This window comes from Poecile atricapillus, chromosome 37 (assembly GCF_030490865.1).
Source record: "Poecile atricapillus isolate bPoeAtr1 chromosome 37, bPoeAtr1.hap1, whole genome shotgun sequence".
In the NCBI taxonomy this organism is placed as follows: Eukaryota; Metazoa; Chordata; class Aves; order Passeriformes; family Paridae; genus Poecile; species Poecile atricapillus.
Window position 1 is genome coordinate 2,469,391 of NC_081285.1, and position 17,293 is coordinate 2,486,683.

At 68.8% G+C, this 17,293-nt stretch overlaps 3 protein-coding genes across 3 annotated transcripts; 2 read left to right on the forward strand and 1 right to left on the reverse strand.

Annotated features, from left to right (window-relative positions):
- Window positions 1-871: 871 nt before the first annotated feature.
- OVOL1 (ovo like transcriptional repressor 1) lies at window positions 872-5,861 on the reverse strand. Its single transcript, XM_058861470.1, has 5 exons — window positions 5,338-5,861; window positions 3,769-3,905; window positions 3,353-3,365; window positions 2,943-3,212; window positions 872-1,168 (listed from the first exon to the last, which is right to left on the reverse strand). The coding sequence occupies exons 1-5, from the start codon at window positions 5,435-5,437 to the stop codon at window positions 876-878; spliced, it is 813 nt and encodes a 270-aa protein (XP_058717453.1). The 5' UTR covers window positions 5,438-5,861; the 3' UTR covers window positions 872-875.
- Window positions 5,862-8,834: 2,973 nt separating this feature from the next.
- On the forward strand, window positions 8,835-14,679 carry LOC131591041 (methyl-CpG-binding domain protein 6-like). Its single transcript, XM_058861471.1, has 5 exons — window positions 8,835-8,950; window positions 11,101-11,210; window positions 12,028-12,066; window positions 12,677-13,486; window positions 14,231-14,679. The coding sequence occupies exons 1-5, from the start codon at window positions 8,835-8,837 to the stop codon at window positions 14,677-14,679; spliced, it is 1,524 nt and encodes a 507-aa protein (XP_058717454.1).
- A 551-nt stretch (window positions 14,680-15,230) lies between these two features.
- Window positions 15,231-17,270, forward strand: LOC131591111 (ribonuclease H2 subunit C-like). The gene is made up of 4 exons (XM_058861592.1): window positions 15,231-15,398; window positions 15,743-15,873; window positions 15,999-16,118; window positions 16,933-17,270. The coding sequence occupies exons 1-4, from the start codon at window positions 15,263-15,265 to the stop codon at window positions 16,978-16,980; spliced, it is 435 nt and encodes a 144-aa protein (XP_058717575.1). The 5' UTR covers window positions 15,231-15,262; the 3' UTR covers window positions 16,981-17,270.
- Window positions 17,271-17,293: the final 23 nt, after the last annotated feature.

Sequence of the window (17,293 nt, forward strand, 5' to 3'; positions counted from 1 at the left end):
ACGTGACCCCACCTGACCCCCATGGTGACCCCCACGTGACCCCAGGTGACCCCCAAGGTGTGGCCAGCGCCGCCTCCGGGGGCTTTTTATGGAGGGGGCGTGGCCTGAGCTCGAAGGGGGCGTGGCCTCCACCACGAGGGCGTGGTCAGTGATCACAGAGGGGCTTTAATTCCTGGGGGCCCCTCCCAGGCCCCAAAGTGGGCGTGGCCCCTCCAAATGGGCGTGGCTTTGACCCCAAATGTCCCGCCTGACCCCAAAAGGGGCGTGCCTAACGCGATGGGCGTGGCCTCATCATTTCCCTGATCCAAACTGGGTGTGTCCCTTCCCAAATGGGTGTGTCCCCCCATGGGCGTGTCCCCCAAATGGGTGTGTCCCCCATGGGCGTGTCCCCTAACTGGGCGTGTCCCCGCCCTCACTGGACATGTCCCTCCCTCACTGGGCGTGTCCCCCCAAATGGGCGTGTCCCCCCAACTGGGCGTGTCCCTCCCCTCACTGGGCGTGTCCCTCCCCTAACTGGGTGTGTCCCTCCCCTCACTGGGTGTGTCCCCGCCCTCACTGGGTGTGTCCCTCCCCTCACTGGGCGTGTCCCTGCCCTCACTGGGCGTGTCCCTCCCCTCACTGGGCGTGTCCCTCCCCTCACTGGGCGTGTCCCTGCCCTCACTGGGCGTGTCCCTCCCCTCACTGGGCGTGTCCCTGCCCTCACTGGGCGTGTCCCTCCCCTCACTGGGCGTGTCCCTGCCCCTAACTGGGCGTGTCCCTCCCCTCACTGGGCGTGTCCCCTCCCCAATTCCCCTCCTCCCTCCGCCGGGCGTGTCCCCTCCCCAATTCCCCTCCTCCCTCCGCCGGGCGTGTCCCTCCCGGATCGGGCGTGTCCCCTACGGGGGCGGGGCGGCGCGGGGCGGGGCCGGGCGCGGGGCGGGCGTGGCCGCGGCCTTTCGGGCCAGCTTGGCCAGGAGGGGGCTGTGGGGGTGGCGCTGGCGCAGGTGAGCCAGGTGAGCGTCCTGGCTGTCGGCGGTGCCGCCGCACTCCTCGCACACGTAGAGCTTGGCGCGCCGCTCCTTGTAGCCGTAGCGCTGCGCCACGCCGTGGATCTTGCGCAGGTGAGACTCCAGCGAGCAGCGCTGCGTGAAGGCCTTGTCACACAGGGAGCACTTGTAGGGACGGACACCTGGACAGACAGACAGACAGGGCAGTGTCACACAGGGAGCACTTGTAGGGACGGACACCTGGACAGACAGACAGACAGACAGGGCAGTGTCACACAGGGAGCACTTGTAGGGACGGACACCTGGACAGACAGACGGACAGACAGGGCAGTGTCACACAGGGAGCACTTGTAGGGACGGACACCTGGACAGACAGACGGACAGACGTCACACAGGGAACACTTGTACGGACGGACACCTGGACACGGGGACAGACAGACAGACAGGGCAGTGTCACACAGGGAGCACTTGTAGGGACGGACACCTGGACAGACAGACAGACAGGGCAGTGTCACACAGGGAACACTTGTAGGGACGGACACCTGGACAGACAGACGGACAGACATTGTCACACAGCGAGCACTTGTAGGGACGGACACCTGGACAGACAGACAGACAGACAGGACAGTGTCACACAGGGAACACTTGTACGGACGGACACCTGGACAGACAGACAGACAGACAGACAGGACAGTGTCACACAGGGAACACTTGTAGGGACGGACACCTGGACAGACAGACAGACAGACAGGGCAGTGTCACACAGGGAACACTTGTAGGGACGGACACCTGGACAGACAGACAGACAGACAGGACAGTGTCACACAGGGAGCACTTGTAGGGACGGACACCTGGACAGACAGACAGACAGACAGACAGGACAGTGTCACACAGGGAACACTTGTAGGGACGGACACCTGGACAGACAGACGGACAGACAGACATTGTCACACAGGGAGCACTTGTACGGACGGACACCTGGACAGACAGATGGACAGACAGGACAGTGTCACACAGGGAACACTTGTACGGACGGACACCTGGACAGACAGACAGACAGACAGGGCAGTGTCACACAGGGAACACTTGTAGGGACGGACACCTGGACAGGGGGACAGACAGACAGGACAGTGTCACACAGGGAACACTTGTAGGGACGGACACCTGGACAGACAGACAGACAGACAGGGCAGTGTCACACAGGGAACACTTGTAGGGACGGACACCTGGACACAGGGACAGACAGACAGACAGGACAGTGTCACACAGCGAGCACTTGTAGGGACGGACACCTGGACACAGGGACAGACAGACAGGGGAACAGGGCAGTGTCACACAGCGAGCACTTGTAGGGACAGACACCTGGACAGGGGGACACACAGACGGGGTGAGGGGAGGTTGGGGAAGGTTCCCGATCCCACCCTGATCCTGATCCTGATCCCGATCCCATCCCCAATCCCATCCCCGTTCCCCTTCCTGTCCCCGTTCCCATTCCCGTTCCTGTCCCCGTTCCCATCCCTGTTCCCATTCCCATTCCCATTCCCGATCCCGTTCCCATTCCCATCCCCGATCCCGTTCCCGTTCCCATCCCCGATCCCGTTCCCATCCCCGTTCCCATCCCCGTTCCCGTTCCCGTTCCCGTTCCCACCGGTGTGGGTGCGGACGTGGCGCTTGAGGCTGAAGGTGTTGTGGAACCTCTTCCCACCCCAATCCCACCCCGATCCCGTTCCCATCCCCGTTCCCATCCCCGTTCCCATCCCCGTTCCCGTTCCCATCCCCGTTCCTGTCCCGTTCCCGTTCCCACCGGTGTGGGTGCGGACGTGGCGCTTGAGGTCGAAGGTGTTGTGGAACCTCTTCCCACCCCGTTCCCGTTCCCGTTCCCATCCCCGTTCCCATCCCCATCCCCATCCCCGTTCCCATCCCCGTTCCCATCCCCGTTCCCCGTTCCCGTTCCACCGGTGTGGGTGCGGACGTGGCGCTTGAGGTCGAAGGTGTCGTTGAAGCCCTTCCCGCAGTAGGGGCAGCGGTGCCGCTTCACCTCGCTGTGGCACTTGAGGTGCCGGTTCAGCATCCGCTGGAAGCCGAAGCTCTTCTGGCACACGGGGCAGGAGAAGAGCTCGGGAGCCCCCCGGGACCCCCCCCGGTCACCCGGGACTCCCCCCCGGGGACCCCCCCGGCCAGGGGCAGCCCCGCGGGGAGGGGAGCGCCCAAAGGGCCGGACGGGACCTGCCAGCGAGGGGAGGAAGGGGTTAAATGGGGGCCCCGAGGGGTGGGGACCCCACCTTGGGACCCCCTCCCGTGGGACCCCCCCTTGGGACCCCCCTTTGGGACCCCCCTTGGGACCCCCCCCCTTGGGACCCCCCCACCTTGGGACCCCCCCTTTGGGACCCCCCCCCGTGGGAACTCTAGTTCTGGGGATCCCCCGATTTTGGGGACCCCCCCAGCCTTGGGGAGAGCCCCCCCATTGGGGACCGCTGGTTTTGGGGACCCCCAGCCCACCTTGGTGACCCCCCCTGGCTTTTGGAGCCCCCACCCCCACATTGGGGACCCCCAGTTTTGGAGACCCCCCCCCCCCAGCAGGACCCCCCCCAGTCCAAAGGACCCCCAATTTTGTGACCCCCCCCCTGCCCAAATTCAGACCCCCTCAATTCTGGAGACGCCTCCCACCGTGGGGACCCCCACTTTCAAAGCCCCTCCCCCCATTTGAGCACCCCCAACTCACTTTTCTCCCCTCCCCCATCCCTCCAGGGCCCCCCCAAATTTTGGGGTGTGCCCCCCTTACCTTTCCCTTGGGGTGCAGGAAGGGGCCGGGGGGGGCTCGGGGGGGCAGGGTCATGTCCAGGGGGGACACGGGGGACGCGGGGGCCTCCCCCACGGCCGGCTCGGGGTCCCTGCGCAGGGGGCAGCCCCCCAAACAGACTGGGGGGGGGAGGGGGAGGGGGGCACGGGCTCAGGGGGGGCTCCTGCAACCCCCAAATCCCATCCCCCAAAACGGGATCACACCCCCCCCCCCAAAACCATCCCGCCCAATGGGGACCCCCAAATGTGACCCCCCAAATCGGACCCCACAGCGGGGACACCCCCAAATGTGACCCCCAAATCCGACCCCACAGCGGGGACCCCCAAATGTGACCCCCCCATGGCAGGAGGAGGATTTGGGGGGGCCCCTCCCCCCGCTCCCCTCCCCCACCCTTTGGGGTTCCCCCGACCGGTCGGACGGCTCCGGCCGCGACACCCCAAATTACAGCCCAAATTACACCCCAAATTAGGGGTTTCCGGCGGGTGTCGCCCGCGTGGGCCCCGGGGGTGGGGTACGCCACCCCCCCGCCCTCCCCACCCCCCCCGGGGGGACACGGGCGACACCCAAAATCCCCTCCCCCACCAAGGGACACAGGCGGGTGACACAAAATCCCCCCCAAAATCCCCCCCAAAACACCCCCCAAAGGCATCCCGGCACCCCAAAAATCCTCCCCAAACCCTTCTGAGTGTCCCTGAACCCCAAAAATGCTCTTCAAACCCTCCTGAGTGTCCGAGCACCCCAAAAATCATCCCCAAACCTTCCTGAGTGTCCCTGCACCCCAAAAATCCTCCCCAAACCCTCCTGAGTGTCCCTGCACCCCAAAAATCCTCCCCAAACCCTCCTGAGTGTCCCTGAACCCCAAAAATCCTCCCCAAACCCTCCTGAGTGTCCCTGAACCCCAAAAATCCTCCCCAAACCCTCCTGAGTGTCTGAGCACCCCAAAAATCCTCCCCAAACCCTCCTGAGTGTCCAAACACCCCAAAAATCCTCCCCAAACCCTTCTGGGTGTCCCTGCACCCAAAAATCCTCCCCAAACCCCTCCTGAGTGTCCCTGAACCCCAAAAATCCTCCCAAACCCTCCTGGGTGTCCCTGAACCCCAAAAATCCTCCCAAACCCCCATCCCCAGTGTCTGGGTGGATTTTGGGGCTGAACCCCAACTCTGTCATTAAGGGGACACCCCTGGAGGGGGGGAGGTCACCCCAAAACCCGGGATCACTCCAAAATCCCGGAATTCCAGGATCCCCCAAATTCCAGTGTCCTCCCGCGCTCCTGGGTCCCTCCAAAACCCCGAACCCCCAAATTCCTGAGACCCCCAAACCTCGTGGTGCCCCCAAAAATTTCCGTCTCCCCCCGAACCCCCAAATCCCCGAGACCCCCCCAGAGCTCTGGGTCCCCCCCAGCAGCTGAATCCCAAGGGACCCCTGAGTCCCCCCAAATTCCAGGATCCCTCTGGACCGCCCCAGATCCCTGAACCCCCTCAAATCCCGGCTCCCAATGGATCCCGGGCCCCCCAAAACCCCCGGGCACCCCCAAATCCCGTCCCCCCGTACTGGGCACGTAGATCTCCGCCCGCTGCTCGTCCGGGAGCTCGCTCCAGTTGCGCTTGGCCGTGGCCACCACCGGCTTCTTCACCAGGAACGCGCGCGGCATGGCCGGATCCCGCCGGATCCCCCCGGATCCCGACCCGATGGATCCCGATGGATCCCGATGGATCCCCCGCGGGATCCCCGCTCCCACCCCCGGCGGGGTTCGGTGCCGATTCCCGGCTCCCGGCGGGGCTGGAGCTCGGATCTCAGCGCTGGATTCCCGGATCCGCGGGCTGAGTTTGATCCCGGATCCGGAGAGTTTGGTCAATTCCCACAGCCGATCCCAGATCCTGGGGCAGTTCTGGTGCTGGATCCCAAATCCTGGGGCAGTTCTGGTGCTGGATCCCAAATCCTGGGTCAGTTCTGGTGCTGGATCCCAAATCCTGGGTCAGTTCTGGTGCTGGATCCCAAATCCTGGGTCAGTTTTGATCCCAGATCCTGGGGCAGTTGTGGTGCTGGATCCCAAATCCTGGGTCAGTTTTGATCCCAGATCCTGGGGCAGTTGTGGTGCTGGATCCCAAATCCTGGGTCAGTTTTGATCCCAGATCCTGGCTCAGTTTTGGTGCTGGATTCCAGATCCTGGGTCGGTTTTGATCCGAGATCCTGGGGCAGTTCTGGTGCTGGATCCCAGATCCTGGGTCAGTTCTGGTGCTGGATCCCAAATCCTGACTCAGTTTTGATCCTGGATCCCGAGGCAATATCCACACCAAATCCCAGATCCTCGGTTGATTTTGATGCCAGATCCCGAGTGTTTGGGTGATTTCAGCGCCCGATCCCAGATCCCAGCTCGGGTTTGGCGCCGGATCCCAAATCCCCGGTGAATCCCAGCTCTGGATTCCCGATCCCGATGGATCCCAGCGCTCCGGAGGATCCCAGATTCGGGCTCAGATCCCGGGGATTGGAGCGATTCCGGTGCCGGATCCGGTCCCTCAATCCATCCCCGAGCGCCGGCCCGGCCCGAGCCCCGGCTGCCACCGGTTCTGTTCCAGTTCTGTCCCGGTGCTGTCCCGGTTCTGTCCCGGTTCTGTCCCGGTTCTGTCCCGGTTCTGTCCCGGTTGTGCTTTGCTGGTTCTGTCCCGGTTCTGTCCCAGCGCTGTCCCGGTTGTGCTGTGCTGGTGCCGGTCCCGGTTCTGTTATCTCGGTCCCGGCTGCGCAATCCCAAATGTCCCGGTCCCGGTTCTGTTATCCCGGTCCTGGCTCTGTTATCCCCCGGTGCTGTCCCGGTCCCGGCAGTGCGGTCCCGGCTCTGTCCTGGTCCCGGCTCTGTCCCAGTCCCGGTGCTGTCCCGGTCCCGGCTCTGTCCTGGTCCCAGTCCTATCCCGGTCCCGGCAGTGCTGTCCCGGTGCTGTCCCGGTCCCGGCTCTGTCCCGGTGCTGTCCCGGCTCTGTCCCAGTCCCGGTGCTGTCCCGGTGCTGTCCCGGTCCCGGTGCTGTCCAGGCTCTGTCCTGGCTCTGTCCCGGTCCGGTGCTGTCCAGGCTCTGTCCTGGCTCTGTCCCGGTCCCGGTGCGGTCCCGGCTCTGTCCCGGTCCCGGTGCTGTCCCAGTCCTGTCCCGGTCCCGGCGCTGTCCCGGCTCTGTCCCTGTCCCGGTGCGGTCCCGGCTCTGTCCCGGTCCCGGCTCTGTCCCGGCCCTGTCCCGGTCCCGGTGCTGTCCCGGTGCTGTCCCGGTCCCGGTGCGGTCCCGGCGCTGTCCCAGCTCTGTCCCGGTGCCGGTGCGGCCGTGCCGTGCCGGTCCCGGCGGTGCCGCCCCGCTGCGCGTCCCCCGTCCCGCCCCGCGGTGTCCCCGGGACCGGTTCCGCCGGTCGGGCCGGGCCGCGCCGCAGCCGGAGCCGGTCGGGCGGGCGCCGCTTGGGAAATAACGGGGAGCCCCCGCCCCGGCCGGGGACACCGCGGGGACAGCACGGGGGGGACACGGGGGACACCGGGGACACTGGGGACATCGGGGACACCGGGATGGGGACACGGGGACAGCGCGGGACAGCACCGGGGGGGGCACGGGGGGACACCGGGGACATCGGGGGACACCGGGGACATCGGGGACACCGGGATGGGGACACGGGGACACCGCGGGGACAGCACCGGGGGGACATCGGGGGACACCGGGGACACTGGGGACACCGGGGATGGGGACACGGGGACATCGGGGACACCGGGATGGGGACACGGGGACACCGCGGGGACAGCACGGGGGGACACGGGGGACACCGGGGACATCGGGGACACGGGGATGGGGACACGGGGGACATCGGGGACACCGGGATGGGGACACGGGGACACCGCGGGGACAGCACCGGGGGGGCACGGGGGACACCGGGATGGGGACACCGGGATGGGGACACGGGGATGGGGACACCGGGATGGGGACATGCAGAATTTGGGGTGACACGGGGGCGTTCGGGACATGGGGGGGACACGGGGATGGCGGAGACCCCGACACGGGGCTGCCAGGGGGACACCGGGGACACCGGGGGGGTCACCTGCACACCTTGGGGGGCTCAGGCGGGGTCACCGGGGGTGTCACCCTCACACCGGTGTCCCCGGGGGTGTCACCCTCACACCGGTGTCCCCGGGGGGTCTCAGGGGGTGTCACCCTCACACCGGTGTCACCCGGGGGGTGCTCGGGGGTGTCACACTCACACCGGTGTCCCCGGGGGTGTCACCCTCACACCGCTGTCACCCGGGGGTCTCAGGGGGTGTCACCCTCACACCGGTGTCCCCCCCGGTCGGGGTCCGTGAGGTCCGGGCGGGTCCCGGTGCCCCTGGGGGGGGGGGGGGGGCGGGACCGGGAGCGCGACCCGGGGGGGACACGGAGGGACATGGAGGGGACATGAGGGGGGGACACGGGAGGGACACGGAGGGACATTGGGTGCGACACGGGGGGGACACGGGGGGGGACACGGAGGGGACATGGAGGGGACACGGGAGGGACACGGGGGGGGACATGGGGGGGACATTGGGGGGGACACGGGAGGGACATTGGGGGGGGACATGGAGGGGACACGGGGGGGACACGGGAGGGGGGGGACATGGGGGGGACACGGGAGGGACATTGGGGGGGACACGGGGGGGGGACACGGAGGGGACACGGATGGGGACACGGGGGACACAGGGAGGGGAACATGGAGGGGACACGGGAGGGGGGGGACATGGAGGGACACTGGGGGGGGACACGGAGGGGGACACGGAGGTGACACTGGGGGGGGTCGGGGTCCTGGAGGGGCTCTGGGGGTCCACAGGAACCCCCCCAAGGCGCCTGTGGATAACCCCGCGCCCCATGACGTCACCCCAAGTGACGTCTGACGTCACTCATCCCTGGCTGTGACATCATCAACCACGGCGGGGAGCGGCGTGACGTCACGACCCCGCCGCCGTTTCCCGCGGCCGTAGCGGGAGCGTGACGTCACGGAGAGGAGGAAGGGGGCCGGGCGGTGACGTCACGGAGCTCCCGGCAGCCCCCGCGGCCATGGCGGGGGGGGGTCCCTGGGCCCGGCTCGCGGCCGCGCTCGCGCCCCCCGCGCCCCCCGCGCTGCGCCGGCCCCGCCCCCCGTTACGTCATCAGGTGCGCGACGGGCGCGAGGGGCGGGGCCGGGGGGGCCTGAGGGGAATTTGGGGTCACCCGGGGGGGGTTGAGGTCACCTGAGGGGAATTTGGGGTGACCCGGGGGGGTTTGGGGTCACTTGGGGGGGGTTGGGGGTCACCCGGGGGGTTTGGGGTCACCCGGGGGAATTTGGGGTCACCCGGGGGGGTTTGGGGTCACCTGGGTGAATTTGGGGTCACTTGGGGGGAATTTGGGGTCACCCGGGGGGTTTGGGGTCACTTGAGGGGATTTGGGTCACCGGGGGGGTTTGGGGTCACCTGAGGGGAATTTGGGGTCACCCGGGGGGGTTTGGGGTCACCTGGGGGGGTTTGGGGTCACCTGAAGGGAATTTGGGGTGACCCGGCGGGGGTGGGGTCATTTGGGAGGGGTTTGGGGTCACCTGGAGGGGTTTGGGGTCACCTGGGAGGGGTTTGGGGTCACCTGAGGGGAATTGGGGTCACCGGGGGGTTTGGGGTCACTTGAGGGGAATTTGGGGTCACCCGGGGGGGTTTGGGGTCACTTGAGGGGAATTTGGGGTCATCTGGTGGAATTTGGGGTCACCTGAGGGGAATTGGGGTCACCCGGGGGGGTTTGGGGTCACCCGGGGGGAATTTGGGGGTCACTGGGGAGAATTTGGGGTCACCTGAGGGGGTTGAGGTCACCTGAGGGGAATTTGGGGTCACCCGGGGGGGGTTGGGGTCACCTGGAGGGGTTTGGGGTCATCGGGGGGGGTTTGGGGTCATCTGAGGGGAATTTGGGGTCATCTGGTGGAATTTGGGGTCACCTGAGGGGAATTTGGGGTCACCCGGGGGGGGTGGGGTCACCTGAAGGGAATTTGGGGTCACTTGGGGAGAATTTGGGGTCACCGGGGTAATCTGGGGTCTCTGGGGTTGATTGGGGGTCCCGTGAGAGGAATTGGGGGTCTTTGAGGGTGATTGGGTTATTCTGGGTGATTTGGGTCTCTGAGGGTTGATTTGGGTATTCTGGGTGATTGGTGTCTCTGGGGGTGATTTGGGGTCTTTTGGGTTGATTTGGGGTCTCTGGGGGTGATTTGAGGTGTTTTGGGGTTGATTGGGGGGTCTTTGAGGATGATTGGGGTCTTTGAGGATGTTTGGGGTCTTTGAGATGATTGGTGTCTCTGGGGGTTGATTGGGCTCTTTGAGGATGATTTGGGGTCTTTTGGGCTTGATTTGGGGTCTTTTGGGTTGATTTGGGGTCTCTGGGGTGATTTGGGCTCTTTGAGGCTGATTGGTGCCTCTGAGGGATGATTTGGGAATTCTGGGTTGATTTGGGGTCTTTTGGGGATTGATTTGGGCTCTTTGAGGATGATTTGGGGTTTTTGGGGGGTTGTTTGGGGTCTTTGCGGGGCTGCTCCGCCCCCCCAGTCTCGATCCGGGGGGGTCTCCCCTCCTTTCCCCCCCTCCCCCATTTGCAGACGGAGCTGCTGCTGCTGCTGCTGGAGACCCCCGGGGCTCTGTGTGGGGAGGGGTCCCGGGGTGGGGAGGGGTCCCCGGGTGGGGAGGGGTCCCCGGGTCCCGGGGGGGCTCTGCTGGAGCTGCTGGCCGAGCCCCCCGCGCCCCCCGCGCCCCCCCGGGCGCTGCTGCTGCTCGCCACGCTGACGGTGCTGGTGGCCACCGGGGACCGGGCGGGGGTCGCGGCGCTGGCGGCGCTGCTGCTGCGCCCGGGGGGGCGCGGGGGGGGCCCCGGCGGCGGCCGCGGAGTGTCTGCGGGAGCTGCGGCGGCTCGGGACCCCCGGGAACCCCCCCAGACCCATCGGGACCCCCGGGAGCCCCCCCAGACCCATCGGGACCCCCGGGAACCCCCCCAGACCCATCGGGACCCCCGGGAACCGCACCGGGAACCCCCCCAGACCCATCGGGACCCCCGGGAACCCCCCCAGACCCATCGGGACCCCCGGGAACACCCCCGGGAACCCCCCCAGACCCATCGGGACCCCCGGGAACCCCCCCGGGAGCTCCCCCAGACCCATCGGGACCCCCGGGAACACCCCCAGACCCATCGGGACCCCCGGGAACCCCCCCGGGAACACCCCCAGACCCATCGGGACCCCCCCCGGGACCCCCGGGAACCACCCCGGGACCCCCCCCGGGACCCCCGGGAACCCCCCCGGGACCCCCGGGAACCCCCCCAGACCCATCGGGACCCCCGGGACCGCCCCCGGGAGCCTCGGGACCCTCCGGAGCCGCCTCCGGGAGACCCCCGGGCTGCAGCCGCTGGTGCTGCTGCTGGCGGAGGAGACCGGTAAGGACCGGGAGCGTCCCAGTAAGGACTGGGAATGTCCCAGTAAGGACCGGGAGCGTCCCAGTGTGTCCCAGTAAGGACTGGGAATGTCCCAGTGTGTCCCAGTAAGGACTGGGAATGTCCCAGTAAGGGCTGGGAGCGTCCCAGTAAGGACCGGGAGCGTCCCAGTGTGTCCCAGTAAGGACCGGGAATGTCCCAGTAAGGGCTGGGAGCGTCCCAGTAAGGACCGGGAATGTCCCAGTGTGTCCCAGTAAGGACCGGGAGCGTCCCAGTGTGTCCCAGTAAGGACCGGGAGGGTCCCGGTAAGGACCGGGAGGGTCCCGGTGGGTCCCAGTAAGGACCGGGAGCGTCCCAGTAAGGACCGGGAGGGTCCCAGTGTGTCCCAGTAAGGACCGGGAGCGTCCCAGTAAGGACTGGGAATGTCCCAGTAAGGGCTGGGAGCGTCCCCAGTAAGGACTGGGAGCGTCCCAGTGTGTCCCAGTAAGGACTGGGAGCATCCCAGTAAGGCCTGGGAGGGTCCCAGTAAGGACTGGGAATGTCCCAGTAAGGACGGGGAGGGTCCCAGTAAGGACCGGGAGGGTCCCAGTGTGTCCCAGTAAGGACGGGGAGTGTCCCAGTAAGTCCCAGCACCGCACTGGGACCATCCCAACGGTGCTGCCGGGAGGGATCGCGGGAACCCCGCAGTGGGACTGGGAAGGATCCCAGGAAATCCCAGTTTGGTACTGGGAGCATCCTGGTTGGGCTGGGGGATCCCCGGGGGGGTTTGGGGAATCCCCGAGCCCCTCCCCCGACCCCCTGATCCCTTTCCCCCCCCCAGATCCAGTGGATCCCTGGGAAGAGGCCGGGCCGGATCCCGGTGAGTCCCAAATCCCAGGGACCCCTCCCCAAATCCCAGGGACCCCCCACAAATCCCAGGGACCCCTCCCCAAATCCCAGGGACCCCTCCCCAAATCCCAGACCTCCCCCCTGGACCCCCAAATCCCAGGGACCCCCCGAAATCCCTGACCCCCCCCTGGACCCCCAAATCCCAGGGACCCCCGGGATTCCCCCCCCTCCAAACCCTCGAGACCCCCCCCCCCATTTCAATCCCCTCCAAATCCCGGGGACCCCCCCCCCCCGCCCTCCCCCTCCCCAAATTCCGGCTCCCTCAAATCCCAGCCCCCCCCCCCCGAGCCCCCCCAAACCCCGGGGTCCCCCCTGAACCCCCCCATTTCTGACGCCCCCCCCTCTCCTCCAGGCCCCCAAACCCCCGGGGTCCCCCCCGACCCCCCCATTTCTGCCCCCCCCCGAGCCCCCCAAACCCCCGGGGTCCCCCCTGAACCCCCCCATTTCTGACCCTCCCCGAGCCCCCCCAAACCCCCGGGGTCCCCCCGACCCCCCCATTTCTGACGCCCCCCCCGAGCCCCCCCAAACCCCCGGGGTCCCCCCTGAACCCCCCATTTCTGACGCCCCCCCCTCTCCTCCAGGAGCCCCCCCCGTCTGGAGCCTCACTCCGGCCACCCGGGCTCAGCTGCTGCAGCTCCCGGCTTTTGGGGGGGTCCCGGGGGGGTCCCCCCCGATTTTGGCCAGCGCGGACCCGGCTCCGCTTCAGTCCGAGCTGCTGCGGGGGGGGTCAGGTTTGGGGGGGCCCCGTTTGGCCTCGCTGGCGCTGCACCCCGCCCTTCCCCCCCCGCTGCGCCTCTTCTTCCTCCTCTGCCTCCTCGAGGGGGGGGACCCCAAAACCCGCGCCCCTCCCCCAGCGCTGCCCCCCCACTTGGCGGCCGCTCTGTTCCCGGGGGGGGGCGGGGACCCCCCCGAAATGTTCCTGCCCCGTTTCGAGGCGGCCGCCGCCTTCTGCTCCCGAATTTCGGGGGAGGGGGCGACGGGGGGGAGCCCCCACCCCAAAATCCAGGGGGGCCGGGAGTGGCTGTGGGGGCTGGTGGGGTTTTTGGGGGGGGGTCCCCCCGTTCTGTTCTGCCGGGCCGTGGTCTCGTACCGGCGCTGGTTCGGGGGGGTCCCCGGGGGGGACCTGGGGGGGGCGGCGGGGAAATTATTGGGGGGGGGTCACCCCGCGGCCCCCCCGCACCTGCTGGAGCTCGCCAAGGTTTTGGGGGGGTCCCTCGGGGGGGCTTTGATGTCGCAAGTCCTGCGGGCCCCCCAGCCCCCCCCGGGCACCCCCCAGCTCCGGGGGGTGCTGAAGGTGCTGCGCGACCCCCCCGCCCCCCCCGGGACCCCTCCCCAAATGCGCCCCCAGCTCCGGGGGTACCTGCGGCGGGCGCTGGCGGCCGAGGGGGGGGGCTGGGGGGGGGCTCAGGGGGTCCTGAGCGCCGCCGCCCCCCTCCTGCCCCTCTGGGGGGTCCCGCTCTGCCCCCCCCCCGCCCCGGGACCCCCCCGATTTTGGGTGGGGGGCGGATCCCGACGTGCGGGACCGGGGTCGCCTCCACTCGGCTCTGGCGGCCGCTCTGGGCCCCCCCAAATTGGCCGCGGTTTTGGGGCCCCCCCCGCGCTGCGCCCCTCGCCCCCCTCCCCAAAACGGGCCCGGGGGGGGCGGCGGGGGGGGCGCTCCCCCCTCCCTGCTGCCCGCGGCCCCCCCCCTGCAGCCTGCGCTGCCTCCCCGCGACCCCCGCCCCCTTCCCCGCCCCCCCCGGAGCCCCCCAGGACCCCGAGGGTTGGGGGGCGGCGCTGCTGGAGGGGGGGGGGCGGCCCGTGCCCCTCCCCCTGCGGCTGCGCCTCGAGCCCTTGGGGGGGTCCCCAACCGAGGGGACCCCTCCCCAAATTATGGGGGAGCCCCCCCCCGCCTCCGAGACCCCTCCCCAAATTATGGGGGAGCCCCCCCCCGCCTCCGGGACCCCTCCCCAAATTATGGGGGCGCCCCCCCCGGCCTCCGGGACCCCTCCCCAAATTATGGGGGCGCCCCCCCCCGCTCTGGCGCTGCAGCTGCTGCTGGGGGGGGGCGGGGGCTGGGCCGAGGGGGCTCTGGCGGCGCTGGGGGGGGGGTCGCGGGGGGGCCGAGCTGACCCTGACCCTGCGCCCCCCCCGAGCCCTGCCCCCCTCCCTGGAGGCCGCCGCCGTTTTCACCCCGGGGGGGGCTCCCCAAAAAGGGGGAGGGGGCTCTTTCCTGGCGCCCCTCCCCCCGCTGGAGCTGCCCTTGGGGGTCCGGCTGCGCCCCCTCGCCCTCCCCCCCCCCTGGGACCCCCCCCGGGCCCTCCGCGCCTTCGAGGCGCTTTGGGGGGCGCTGGGGGGGGGCCCCGAGACCCTCCTGCTGCTGGGGGGGGGCGCGGCCGCCCCTCCCCCCGCCCTCGCCCCCCTGCTGGTTCCCCCCGGGGGTGGGGGAGGGGCGGGGGGGGGATGGGCGCTGGCGGCCGCCGCCCCCCCCCGGGGGTTGGTGCTGGCGCGGGGGGGGCCGGGGGGGGAGGGGCGGGTGCGGGGGCAGCGCTGGGGGGGGGTCCTGCTGCTCGCGCGGCTGCTGCGGGGGGAGGGCGGGGCCTGAGATGTCGCGATAGGGGCGGGGCCGTGTCGCGACAGGGCGGGGGAGCTCGGGACGAGAGGGGCTGGAGCGGGGCGGCACCAGGAGGCGTGTCGGGGTCTGTCGTGACGTGTCGGGGTCTGTCGTGACATGTCAGGGTCTGTCGTGACATGTCAGGCTGTATCGTGACATGTCGGGCCGTATCGTGACATATCGTGACGTGTCACCCCCACCCCGGTTTCTGTGACCCCTCCCCCAAGAATTTGGAAAGCCAAAATCCGTGTCCGGCTCTGTCTGAGGGGGGTCCCGGGGGGCTCCGGGGGTCCCGCCTGACCGGGGAGGGACGGGTGGGGGTCTCTGGGTTCCTGGGGGGGTCCCAGAGGGTTCGGGGTGTCCCGGGAGCTCTGAGGGGGGGGGTGGGGGTGTCTCAGAAAGCCCGCCCGGCCCCGAACTACATCTCCCATCATTCCTTGCGCCACTTCCGTACGGTGCCGCCATCTTGTCTCCCCATGGGCGCCGCCATGTTCGTCCCCTCCATGGACGCCTCCATGCCGCTTCCGGCGCCTCATGACGTCACTTCCTCCTTCCCCTCCACCCTCCCTCAGTGATGGCGGTGCGGGTCCGGGTTCCCCCCGGGGCCGCTCCGGAGCCGCTCCTCGCTCAGCTCCTGCCCTGCCGCGTCCAGCACGACGGGCCCGCCCCCGTGGCCGCCTTCCTGCGGGTCCGGCCCGGCCCCGGCGGCGGTGAGGGACGGGGAGGGGGGGGTTTGGGGGCGATCCTGAGGGAGATGCTGCATTTGGGGGGGGGGGGTGGGATTGGGTTTGGGAGGGATTTGGGGGTCGGAGGCTCTTGGGGAGCTCGGGGAGGGGTTCCGCGGGTCACTGGGGGGCTGTGGCGATGGGGGCGCCTTGGGTTTGGGGGGTTTTGGGGGGTCCCAGGCCGGTGTGGGGGTCCCAGGCCGGTGTGGGGGTCCCAGCCCGCCTCCCTTTGCTCCCCTCAGAGCTCTGGGCCTCGTTGGGTTTGGGGGGTTTTGGGGGGTCCCAGGCCGGTGTGGGGGTCCCAGCCCGCCTCCCTTTGCTCCCCTCAGAGCTCTGGGCCTCGTTCCGGGGGCGCCGCTTGGGGGGCCGGGAGCTGCCGCTGCCCCCCGGCTACACCGGGGCCGTGCTGCGGGGGGGGGCACCGGGAGAGCCCCCCCTGGGCGAGCCCGGGGACCCCCAGGTGAGGCCGGGGAGAGAGAGAGAGAGAGAGAGAGACCCCCTAAAACCCCCTCAGAGGGGCAGAGACCCCCCCATTTTTCCCCTTTGGGGGGGTCTCAGCCCCGTTTCCCCCTGTCCCCCCCCCAGGCCGGCTGGGTGACGGTGACGGGGTCGTTCGGGGCCATCACGGACTGGGGGGCTGACACCGCCCCCGACCCCGGCCGGGGCCTGGCCCGGGCCCTGCAATGGGGACCCCTCGCCCGGGCTGTGAGTCTGGGGGGGCTGGGGGGGCTGGAGACACATCTGGGGGGGCTTGGGCACATCTGGGGGGGCTGGAGACACATCTGGGGGGGCTGGAGACACAGCTTGGGGGGCTGGAGACACATCTGGGGGGGTTTGGGGCACATCTGGGGGGGGCTGGGACACATCTGGGGGGCTGGGGCACAGCTGGGGGGGCTGGGGGACAGCTGGGGGGGCTGGGACACATCGGGGGGGCTGGAGAAACATCTGGGGGGTTTGGGGCACATCTGGGGGGGGCTGGGAACACATCTGGGGGGCTGCAGAAACATCGGGGGGGCTGGTGTCACATCTGGGGGTCTGGGGTCACATCTGGGGTCTGGGGTCACATTTGGGGGGGTCTGGGGTCACATTTGGGGGGGTCTGGGATCACATTTGGGGGGTCTGGGGTCACACTGGGGGGGTCTGGGGTCACATTTGGGGGGGGCTGGCGTCACATTTGGGGGTCTGGGGTCACATTTGGGGGTCTGGGGTCACATTTGGGGGGTCTGGGGTCACATTTGGGGGTCTGGGGTCACATTTGGGGGGTCTGGGGTCACATTTGGGGGTCTGGGGTCACATTTGGGGGGGTCTGGGGTCACATTTGGGGGTCCCAGGGTCACATTTGGGGGTCTGGGGTCACATTTGGGGGGGTCTGGGGTCACATTTGGGGGTCCCAGGGTCACATTTGGGGGTCCCAGGGTCACATTTGGGGGGGTCTGGGGTCACATTTGGGGGGGTCTCAGGACCTGGGGCTGTGGGGGGGGGGGTCCCTGAGCCCCCCCTCACCCCGCCCCTCCCCCAGCTCCACGCCCCCGTGACCGATGACAGCGATGAGGAGGCGGAGCCATGACCGGCCACGCCCACCGGATAAACCACACCCACCTCATTAACAAACCCGGCCACACCCAATGGGTGGGGCCCATCAGAACCGGTGTGCCTTAAGCCCCGCCCAGAGTGGGTGGAGCCTATGGAAGCCCACCCCTTTTAATTAAAAACCCAAAACTGTTCTCAGGAGGCTCCGCCCACAACAGAACCAAATATGGGTGAGGCATTGAAGCCACTCCCACGGTGGGCGGGACCTGGCAGAGCCCCGCCCCTTTCCTGCTCAATAAAGCGTTTGCAGCGCCAGTGTGGGCGGGGCCAGGCGGTGTTTAATGAGCTGC

What these genes read in the sequence shown, in the direction of transcription:
- OVOL1 (XM_058861470.1), bottom strand. Translation starts at nt 5,437, where the DNA reads ATGCCGCGCGCGTTCCTGGTGAAGAAGCCGGTGGTGGCCACGGCCAAG. An exon ending in GGCGGAGATCTACGTGCCCA is followed by an intron (nt 3,906 to 5,337) that starts GTACGGGGGGAC and finishes TCCCCCCCCCAG; the next exon opens with TCTGTTTGGGGGGCTGCCCC. An exon ending in CCACGTCCGCACCCACACCG is followed by an intron (nt 1,169 to 2,942) that starts GTGGAACGGGAA and finishes CTGTCTGTCCAG; the next exon opens with GTGTCCGTCCCTACAAGTGC.
- LOC131591041 (XM_058861471.1), top strand. Translation starts at nt 8,835, where the DNA reads ATGGCGGGGGGGGGTCCCTGGGCCCGGCTCGCGGCCGCGCTCGCGCCC. An exon ending in GTGCGCGACGGGCGCGAGGG is followed by an intron (nt 8,951 to 11,100) that starts GCGGGGCCGGGG and finishes GAACCCCCCCAG; the next exon opens with ACCCATCGGGACCCCCGGGA. An exon ending in GCTGGCGGCCGAGGGGGGGG is followed by an intron (nt 13,487 to 14,230) that starts GCTGGGGGGGGG and finishes GCCCCCCCCGAG; the next exon opens with CCCTGCCCCCCTCCCTGGAG.
- LOC131591111 (XM_058861592.1), top strand. Translation starts at nt 15,263, where the DNA reads ATGGCGGTGCGGGTCCGGGTTCCCCCCGGGGCCGCTCCGGAGCCGCTC. An exon ending in CCGGCCCGGCCCCGGCGGCG is followed by an intron (nt 15,399 to 15,742) that starts GTGAGGGACGGG and finishes TGCTCCCCTCAG; the next exon opens with AGCTCTGGGCCTCGTTCCGG. An exon ending in GCGAGCCCGGGGACCCCCAG is followed by an intron (nt 15,874 to 15,998) that starts GTGAGGCCGGGG and finishes TCCCCCCCCCAG; the next exon opens with GCCGGCTGGGTGACGGTGAC.